The sequence below is a fragment of the Passer domesticus genome, chromosome 8 (genome assembly GCF_036417665.1).
Source record: "Passer domesticus isolate bPasDom1 chromosome 8, bPasDom1.hap1, whole genome shotgun sequence".
In the NCBI taxonomy this organism is placed as follows: domain Eukaryota; kingdom Metazoa; phylum Chordata; class Aves; order Passeriformes; family Passeridae; genus Passer; species Passer domesticus.
In genome coordinates, this window is record NC_087481.1 from 47,107,622 (window position 1) to 47,118,423 (window position 10,802).

The 10,802-nt window shown below is 40.8% G+C and overlaps 1 protein-coding gene across 1 annotated transcript; it reads left to right on the forward strand.

The window, feature by feature from the left end:
- Positions 1–410: 410 nt before the first annotated feature.
- On the forward strand, positions 411–7,486 carry LOC135306776 (cilia- and flagella-associated protein 58-like). The gene is made up of 3 exons (XM_064431246.1): positions 411–556; positions 1,944–2,225; positions 7,115–7,486. The coding sequence occupies exons 1-3, from the start codon at positions 548–550 to the stop codon at positions 7,253–7,255; spliced, it is 432 nt and encodes a 143-aa protein (XP_064287316.1). The 5' UTR covers positions 411–547; the 3' UTR covers positions 7,256–7,486.
- Positions 7,487–10,802: the final 3,316 nt, after the last annotated feature.

A 10,802-nucleotide genomic window follows, 5' to 3' on the forward strand; every position in this document is an offset into this window, starting at 1 on the left:
TCCCTCGGTGGAATCATTCAAAAACCCACCTGTCTGGGTGGGACCCTGCCTTGGCAGGGCGGCTGGGCTGGATGATACCGGAGGTCCGTCCAACCCTAAAAACTCTGTGATTGAGCTGGCCCACCCTGCCGGCCGCGCTCGGCTGCTCTGCTCCGGGAGCCTTTTGGGCCAGAGGGGAAACATTCCTGGGTGCCCTTGGTTAAAATCCCCGACGGCCGAACTTCAGCAGCAAGACGAACACACAGTTGTTGGAAGACAAGCAGGCAGCGGGGCTATGCCCGTAGGCGGCCGCCGCCGGCCCGTGGCTGAGGGTGGCCCCGGGCCCAGCGCGGCGCCGCCCGCAGCCGCCGTTGCTACGAAACCAGAGCGGCGCTGGCTGCCAGCAGCGGCCTCGGCACCGCCGCGGGCCCGGGCCGCCTCCGCCACCGCCCGGCACCGGCACTGCCCGGCACCGGCACCGGCACAGCCCCGGCACCGCCACCCGTGCCGGCACCGGCGCTGACACCGACCCGCTGCGCCGCGCCCGCCACCTCCACCCGCCGGCAGCATGGCTGAGGTAACCTGCAACCTGCCCCTCCCTTCCCTTCCTGGCCCCGGGACAGGACGAAGGCTGCACCTCAGGATAAGCCCGACAACATCACCCGTGTATCATCTATAGCCGTATTCCATGTTTCTGTGTCTCTGTGTGAGCAGAGCTCAGTTAGGTCCTGTGCTGAAAGTAGGAGCAATCAGCTACTTGTACCCAGGCAGCAGTAACTCTTAAATTTTAGGAGCAGCTGCTACGTATAAGATCGTGGGTGTGATTTCTGCCCTGCCTCCCCCTCATTACTGCTCGTCTTTTAACTCTACAATCACAAACATGAACAAGATCAAGACTGAAGTACCTGAAGGGAGCCTACATGAGATCTGGAGAGGGACTTTGCACAAGAGCATGTATGGGGACAGGGCAGGACAGAGGGGAGCAGATTCAAACTGAGAGTAGGTTTAGATTAGATATTAGGAGACAATTCTTTACTGTGAGGGTGGTGAGAACCTGGCACAGGTTGCCCAGAGAAGTTGCAGATGGCCCATCCCTGGAAGTGTTCAAGGCCAGGTAGGATGGAGCTCTGAGCAACGTGGTCTAGTGGAAGGTCCATGGCAGGGAGTTGGAATAAGATGATCTTTAAGGTCCTTTCCAACCCAAACCATTTTGTGATTCTGTGGCTAGGAGAGGAGGATGAAATGAGAAGGAAGCTGTGAGTCCCAGAGCAGGTTTGAAGGAGGGAGGCACTAAGTTTCAGCTCACAGCTCCGATTGTTCTTTGATGCTGGCCGGAGCACGGGCTCAGCGTTAAAGTTGCCCTTGAGGTTTTCTTGCTGACAGGAGAGCTCCTTCCCTATCCTAGTGAGACCACCTCAGAGGTGCACTTGCAAGGATTTGGCATCAGAACTGGGCTAGCTGAAAAATGTCTTCTGTGTAAGGCTTAACAGTAGCATTTCCCACAGAGGAAGGGCTGAATTGTGTTGGCATTACTGGAGCTTTGAGATGTGCTTGTCTGCATGTCTCTGGCACTATCTGGATAGAAATCATAAAGTAATCAGACTTTAGAGAGTAGAGAACTGGGGAGAATTAGGGTTAAAATACTGGGTTTCCTCGATGGTTGATGCATTATTCAAACACTATCACAATGATGGTATTTTATAGACTTGTCTTTAAAGCAGTTGTGGGACTCAATTATAAGAACTCTGGCTGGTAAAGCACAAGTTATTTCAGTAAAATTGGGGGAGATGTGTTTGAAAAATAGCTTACAACATACATATTATATGCTAGCAAAAGAACTGTTATTACAGAAAATTTTGTCATGATTTCTTGTAGCTGTGATACACTCAGTATATTACTTTTTTGTATTCTGGGGTCATAAGTGAGATGTTGAATTCTTCCTGTTTGTTGATTATTTCACTCAGGAAGAGTCTGACAAACCATATCTAGAAGAAAGTGCCTTTGAAGCACTTGAAAAGGACTCCCAAGAATTCATCAGTATCCTGAGTAGAGATGAAGCTCTGGAAAAATTCCGTGTCGAATATGAGAAGCTTCTTGCTATTATGAAGAAGTCTCGTGAAAATGAAAAGCATCTCATGGAGAAATGCAGGAAGCTGAGTGCTGAGCTTGTGGAGAAGTCATCCAAAGTAGCTGTGCTCACCAAACTCACTCATGATGATGGGGAAACTATATCATCGTTGAAGTCGGTAAAGTTTTGAATAGAATGAAGTATGATCTGGAATTGTTAATGAAAAACATGGTAATAAGAAAAGCACCTGCAAGAACACTTGATTTTATGTAGAGAACTAGCTGGAGGATTAAGCATAGAGCTGGCATCTCCCATTGTTTAACCTCTGCTTTGCTTTGTTTGCTCAGCCTGGTATATTTACAGGTTTCAGTCAATTTCTGTGTTTATTTGCATTAAACCAACTCCGCCAGCTTTCAATACTTACTAATAATTTTTGTTTAAGCATTCCCTCTGTAAAATGGCACCTTTTCAATTTAATGTACTGGTTTTGATTCATTATATCTTTTGAAGGATTGCTTGGATGTTAACTATTGCCAGAACATAAAAAAAAAAAATCTACTTTTTTTTGAAGTATGGATTTTAGGTTATGGAAGTGACAACTTATATAAATAAATGTTTCACAGTGCTTTTGAAAAGGAATCCTATATAGCATTTCAGTGTGATTTCACCAATTTACTCTGATGTGTTGTTTGTTATTATTGATTTAAACTCTGTCAAATCAAAGTGCTTGACTCACTAAAAACAGTTGATGTTTTTAGGCTTACAGTGAATTTTCACTGTCAGAAACCTAAAGTTGCATGTGGAACTTCTTCATTCTGATGGTTTAAAAACTTAGCTTTGTGATACCTAGATAGGCTTTAATTTAGCACTTATTTGGGAAACTTCCATGCCTTACAATAAAGTGGTTTGTTCCAGTAAAGTAAAATCAGTGTAGCAATCCAGAGTGATTTTTGAGCACTACAGAAATAGAAGTTCTTTGAAATGGAGTTTCTTGTCCTTAGAATTATGAAGAAAATACATTCAGAGTAAATATAAATAGCAGCACTGTCATCCTATGGCCACAGCTTGCAAACCCGTGGTACTGCCCAAAGCCTCTTCAAGGAGGAGGAAAGGTGTGGAAAATCTTGTTAATTTTCACTGCTGCTAATCAAAACCTGGTAGATGAGCATCAGGAACCACGATGAGCCTTACAATTTCCTTTTTGCTATCACATGGCAATACTCTGTGTGTGAACATTAGGAGAGGTGATCCTTCAAGATGTTCCTAAACTGAGGAGACATCTTGGTAACATCATAAAACTAAGGAGTGGAAATGTTGGGAAAATAAGAGCCTTTCCAATTTCAGCAGCTAATTTGAAGCTCAAGCAGGGTATGACTGAACCATACTGCCTACTTTGAACCCATTAAGTGAATTTCTAGTGAAAAAGCTGCTTTACAATATGATCCTGCAAGAAGTGATGTGCAATGCACAACATGGGACATTTAATTTCTAGTGCTGTGTTGTGAGTCAAGTATGCAGCTGATTCTTTTTCAGTTTGGTTATGAGAATTAGTCCTCTTAAAGGTTCAGGAATTATTTTGATATTGTTTAAAATGTTCATGTCTTGTTTGAGGTTTTGCTTGATAAACCCTTTATGTTCCATATTATTCTTCTTTCTGAAGGAAAGCTCTATAAGAGTTGTAGTATTTCACTACAATTTTGTTATCATTCAAACAATATGTTTCCCATGTATCCAAGCTAAGTGTTGAAGGAAGTTCAAGTGCTAAAGTAGCCAAGATGATATTCTTCAGTGCTAAATTAAACAAACAATCTGTCCCACAATTTAGTTATTTATAAACCATAAAAGAGTCCTGATGGGGCTGTTCTTGTAAAAATTGAACAGTTGCTGTAAAAATGGAATAGTTGCTCCAAATTAAAGCTCTGCATCTTGGTGACTTGATGGGTCATTAGGGTAAGAAATAAAAGTTGCAGAAGAAAAAATTTTCTCCATGTGAAGCCTGTTTGCAGTCAGTAGGGTTTGTTTAGGGCAGGGGTTAAGCACACAGATCAGTGGCTGGTAGGAGGTGGGTCAGTGATAAGCAATAGCTGTTAACTGTCAGGTGGCAGTTAAAGGATCTGGTTTGTTTTTTTAATAAACTGGACATAGCAATCTGCTGTTTACAGAAATATCAAAGGAGCAAAGGGCCAAGCTAATCATGAAGGGAACACAATTCTGTTTTTCATGGCTAGGGACACTGATCCATGAGTCTGCACTGGAAGAATGCTAGAAGAGGAATTTATAGGAGCTGGTACTGCTCTTCTTGGAATTACCAAATTTTCAATTTCCAGGCCTATCAATCCAATATAATAAGAAAACATTTCATTCATTCTCAGTTTCTGAGCAATGAAACGGATGTGATCTTTTGGGGTATTTAATGAAAGCAAAGTAAAGCAGTCACACTTTATAAGTCCTGCTTCACAAGTTCCAGTGTTCAGTACTTCAAAGATTTTTGAATTATTCTAACAGCAAACATCCAGGGTACTGCCTTTAACTGTGCAGCAGACTGCCATGCATTGCCTACCTGTCTTGTACTGCAATTACCCTGTGTTGCTGACACACTGCAATCTTTCACACTGAATAACAACGTGAATATTTATTCTATGAAGACTTCCATCATAAAAATTTTGCTCTTTTTTATTGCTGAAAATAACAGATCTATTGATCTGCTCTTACAACAGAAGACACAACCAAGGAGCAACTACCATGAAGCTCATTTTTGCTGATGCTGAAGTCTGTAGAAAATTCTTATTTAGATTTTGCTTATTAGTGCAGCCATCACCCGTGTCTTCTTTATTGATAAAAATTGGTATTATCAATACAAATTCAATACAGTAGTTTTTACAGGCCAAAGATAAAGTTCAAAAAGCACAGCTTAGAGTGACCTTAAATCAGTGCTTATCTGAATGGCCTCACTGACTTCAGTAGATCACTTTTGCAAATATTCATCAGAATAAAAGACACTTTGAAGCCACTAAAACCTTTCAGAGGCTAATTGATTTTATTCCCCAGTTCTATTCCCCAAAACTCCAATTGTAATGATTTAATTCACCAATTTTAATCAGAGTCTAATCAGCCAGCAGGCAGCTCTGATGTAAGTAATCAGCTTTAATCTTATTTTCAATTTACATTTTTCTAGAGAAAGGGTGGTTGACTCTTACTGGTTGACAAATCTGAAACATGTTTATTTACAGCTGTATTTTATGCTTTTCTGCTAGTCAATATGGTACACTGTGTCTTCGTGCCATTATTTCAGCCCAACATGCACTTATTTAAATTTCAGAATTTAGCATTGTGTGTAAGATATTAATGAATGAAAACGTATAATTTATTAGATAATAATTAATGCTTTATGTATGATCATTGCTGCATTGAATGGAAATTAGAACTCAAAAGGTATGACATAAAAATTTATTTTATATATAAAACTGTTTAGAAATGCTTGATACATAAGTGAAAAAGCACATTTTCAGGCTAAGTAATTTTTTAAGTAATGAAAATACTGTTTGTAGGTAGTGAGTTTAATTGACTGTAATTTCAGAATTTCTGAGCAAGGAAAGCCCATTGTTTACCTCTTTATTAGTATGTGTGGAAAAAAAGGAAGAGGAAAGATTCCTCATCTTTATGTTCCAGATGGTTTCTCAAATTTGGATATGCTGAGCTAGTTGAATGAATAAAATGGAAATGTATTCCCTCTGCAGTTTGAAGAGGCTACAGATGTTATACTTTGTGTTATTTTTCAGCAAAATCCTGTAGACTGTTACTTCTGCTAGTTCTATAGTTTGAGTTTTAAATTTAGGCAGTAAGCAGCTAAATATTACATATATTTGATTTTTAAGGGTTCCATAAGTATATTAACAATATTACATAACATAGGTGTCATAATTTAGAGTTTAACATTAAATAGGGTTTTTCTTTTAGAAACAGATATGTCAATTACAATAAAGAATTTCTGTAAACAATGTGATGTAAATAAAATGATTTAATTTTCTTCTTTGTGGAGATGGTTTCTAAAGTATTTTTTCAAAGTATTTTTCTCCTGCCCCAGTTTCATATGATGCAAGTAGGAGCTGAAAGGGCTGTTATGGCCTGATATAATGATGCTTCTATTTGGCTTTCCTTGGGGAGACCCTAGAGCTAATGTAAAACTGCACAGCCACACTTGGGGTCTAAATCTGTACAAGATCATGAAGTCCAGAACTCTGCTAGGAGCCAGCTGAGGAAAGAGCATCATGCTGTGATTTGAAGCTCAGGGATGTCTAGTGTAAAAGTAGTATCTTCATGATTTACTGAGACTTCAGGAACTTTCCTTCCCATCCAGTCACTTGCTGAATTTCTGTATTTCTTTTAGCACAGGATTCCAGAAATGGTAGGAGCTTCATTTGAACCTAGCAAGGAATAAGCTTTTTTTTTTTTTTTTTTTTTTTTTTTTTTTTTTTTTTTTTTTTAAATAAGGATCTGATTCAAGGGAGAGAGATGCAGAGGAAGTCATACAATGAAATGAATCCTCCTCCCCTATCCTCTTTGTGGGTATCAAACCCTAAGCTTGTGAGAAGCACACAAATCTGTCATTTAAGTAACTCCATGTGTTAAAATTTGGCATAAGAAAAGTGCCTTGTCTAAAAAATGAGTTAAAATCAAATTACACTAAGTCCTCACAGATGAAAATGAACAAAGAGGAAGAAAAGCTGAATAATATCTTTTTCTCGTCTAAATCAAATTGGATGCTTATTGTCCTAATAGGAATTTACAGACATAAGTTATTTAAGTAGATAATAGTTTTGTGGGCACTGAATTGTCAGTAAGTTTTTACTGATATTGGTGGTACTCACATGATCAAAGCCTCACTGAGTCCATGCCCTCAGCCAAAACAAAAGATACCAAGTGAAGGGGACTGTTGTGAACCTAATCATGAAAAGGCCCAAAAATCTATTTTCTCAACTAAGTAAAGTGCAAGGCAATTAATTTCTAATTTGTGGTTATTTTTAAACACAATTTAATTTATGTAATTATTTTCCATTTAATTCCTAGGAGCTTGAAAAGGCCTGGAAAATGGTGGATAAAGTCTATGAAAGGGAACAGAAAACGAAGGAAACAATTGATTCACTGCAAAAGGAAATTTCACGCCTAAATAATTTAATGAAGGAAAGAGCTGGACAGGATTACAAGTAAGTTTTCCTCAGGGAGAGGGAAAGCCTGATCTGATTTTCTATCATTCTGTACCTCGTTTAGCCATGTAGACACAGTGGAAAACATAGATCTTTTCTGTTTTTTACTTTTCTCATGAATACACATTTATTTGTGTGTTTATGCAGTGAGCAAGTACAGAATCAGGCTCTGACTGAGTTCATTCAGTATTGGATTAAGCTGAAAGATCAAATAAAATGAATACTATGCACTTTCTCAGCATGTGTCATATTGTTTTATCTGACAAACTCTTCAGCATACTTTGAGAATAGGATCCTGTCAACATTTTTACATTTCACAGCAGCAAGGTCAAGTGGATAAATCAGGAAGTCCGGACACTTGATTTCTCTTCTGTTCTTAGCTTTGTTAAAATGCTCTAACACTGTCTGTGTTCTTGTTTGTGTTTTATACACTTCCAAGATTATGTTTCAGGTTTTTTAACCAAACACACATTGAGGGACCTAGTCTGAGATGGAGCCTCTAAGCCACTGCATTGTGCACATAATAATCATCCTCTGGAGCTGCTCAGAAGCTCTGCAGAGCCCACTGTTTGTAGTATCAGGTCCTCAGAGACTGCTTATGCTGTAACATGAAGTTAAACTCAAAGATAAGATTACGTGTATTGATCCTATGGCCTGGGCACTTTCTACTGAAATTGCTGGGGGTTGGCCTGCCTGATTATGGCTTGAAATTTTCACACTGTTTTAAGGTATTTATTTATAATATGTGGAACATGCTTGTCTCTGCACTCTGTGTATCCAGGCTGCAAAAACAGGAGGCCTTAAGTGTGTTCAGGCACTTCCCCCTCCAAGGAATGTGCCAGCACATAAACCACCTGGGTCCATGACAAATCTACTCCTTCACCTTTTGTCTCTGACATCTTCTGGATCTGTTTAACAGCTTTCCTTGAATCTAAAACCTTGGTCATTCAACCTCCCGCTAGTATAAATCTCCTTAAAGTCTTCTCTCTTTAGCTGCTTTTTGCGATTTCCAGCAAGAGCCAGGAGCTGTCACTTTGCTGACACCTCACTCCTGTTTCCAGCTCTGCCCAGGCTGCTGCCAGCTTACAATTTCTTCTTGAAGTTCCCTCTGTATTGCCCTCCAGTTCTGTGCTTAAATGCCCTGTCCAATGACAAGGCCATTAGATAAAGTAACTCCTTTGCAGATTTCATCTTTGAAAACCCAATAATCTTTTAGAACAATTAGACTGCTTTTTAAGACTGATCTTGAACCCACAGCTTGGACTTCCTTTCATATTGGAAATCTGTGAAAGCAGAGTCAGTTTTTATTTTTACATTATGTGACGGTAAGGCATACCCAAGTTAGGTGTCCAGCCAGGTGAGGTGCTTAATGCTTCCCTTTCGGGAAGGGAAACGAAATCTCACGATTTCAATGGGAATCAATTGGGCAACCTTTGGACCAAGTCCCAGCACTTGACAGCATCCCATGCCTTTTGGTGGGTTTGAGCTCGCCGAAGATTTTTTTCTTTTTTTTCCAGTATCCGTGCCATGGCTCTCATATCTTCCCCTGCAAGTCGTGTCTTCCTCCTCGACTTTTTGCCCTGCCTTTGCAGCATCTGTGAGCTTAGTTTTGGCATCTTTTGGTCCTTTGCACTGCACATCCTAGAATCCTAGCCCATTTTCTAGTAGTCACTAAATTTGCAAATTTTTTTTTTTTTTTTCTTCAGCAACCATGCCTTGGCTCTCATATCTTCCCCTCCGAGTTGTGTCTTCTTCCTCGACTATTTGCCGTCACTTTGCAGCATCTGGGTGCTTAGTTTTGCTAACTTTTGCTCCTTGCACTGCACCACATTTCCTCCCACGCCATTTTCTTGTAGTCACTAAATATCCCGATTTTCTGGCTTTTGGGATTTTTGTCAGCCGCACTTCATTTGATCATATCTCCTTTCCAGAGCGTTTGTAAGCCTTTCTTTTCAGGGTCGCGAGATTTCGTTTCCCTTCCCGAAATTCCCTTTCGGGAAGGGAAACGAAATCTCGCGATTTCAATGGGAATCAATTGGGCAACCTTTGGACCAAGTCCCAGCACTTGACAGCATCCCATGCCTTTTGGTGGGTTTGAGCTCGCCGAAGATTTTTTTCTTTTTTTTCCAGTATCCGTGCCATGGCTCTCATATCTTCCCCTGCAAGTCGTGTCTTCCTCCTCGACTTTTTGCCCTGCCTTTGCAGCATCTGTGAGCTTAGTTTTGGCATCTTTTGGTCCTTTGCACTGCACATCCTAGAATCCTAGCCCATTTTCTAGTAGTCACTAAATTTGCAAATTTTTTTTTTTTTTTTCTTCAGCAACCATGCCTTGGCTCTCATATCTTCCCCTCCGAGTTGTGTCTTCTTCCTCGACTTTTTGCCGTCACTTTGCAGCATCTGGGTGCTTAGTTTTGCTAACTTTTGCTCCTTGCACTGCACCACATTTCCTCCCACGCCATTTTCTTGTAGTCACTAAATATCCCGATTTTCTGGCTTTTGGGATTTTTGTCAGCCGCACTTCATTTGATCATATCTCCTTTCCAGAGCGTTTGTAAGCCTTTCTTTTCAGGGTCGCGAGATTTCGTTTCCCTTCCCGAAATTCCCTTTCGGGAAGGGAAACGAAATCTTGCGATTTCAATGGGAATCAATTGGGCAACCTTTGGACCAAGTCCCAGCACTTGACAGCATCCCATGCCTTTTGGTGGGTTTGAGCTCGCCGAAGATTTTTTTCTTTTTTTTCCAGTATCCGTGCCATGGCTCTCATATCTTCCCCTGCAAGTCGTGTCTTCCTCCTCGACTTTTTGCCCTGCCTTTGCAGCATCTGTGAGCTTAGTTTTGGCATCTTTTGGTCCTTTGCACTGCACATCCTAGAATCCTAGCCCATTTTCTAGTAGTCACTAAATTTGCAAATTTTTTTTTTTTTTTCTTCAGCAACCATGCCTTGGCTCTCATATCTTCCCCTCCGAGTTGTGTCTTCTTCCTCGACTTTTTGCCGTCACTTTGCAGCATCTGGGTGCTTAGTTTTGCTAACTTTTGCTCCTTGCACTGCACCACATTTCCTCCCACGCCATTTTCTTGTAGTCACTAAATATCCCGATTTTCTGGCTTTTGGGATTTTTGTCAGCCGCACTTCATTTGATCATATCTCCTTTCCAGAGCGTTTGTAAGCCTTTCTTTTCAGGGTCGCGAGATTTCGTTTCCCTTCCCGAAATTCCCTTTCGGGAAGGGAAACGAAATCTCGCGATTTCAATGGGAATCAATTGGGCAACCTTTGGACCAAGTCCCAGCACTTGACAGCATCCCATGCCTTTTGGTGGGTTTGAGCTCGCCGAAGATTTTTTTCTTTTTTTCCCAGTATCCGTGCCATGGCTCTCATATCTTCCCCTGCAAGTCGTGTCTTCCTCCTCGACTTTTTGCCCTGCCTTTGCAGCATCTGTGAGCTTAGTTTTGGCATCTTTTGGTCCTTTGCACTGCACATCCTAGAATCCTAGCCCATTTTCTAGTAGTCACTAAATTTGCAAATTTTTTTTTTTTTTCTTCAGCAACCATGC

Bases quoted from the DNA above. Each gene is read 5' to 3' on its own strand.
- LOC135306776 (XM_064431246.1), top strand. The intron at 2,226-7,114 runs GTAAAGTTTTGA...TTTAATTCCTAG, and splicing joins CTATATCATCGTTGAAGTCG to GAGCTTGAAAAGGCCTGGAA.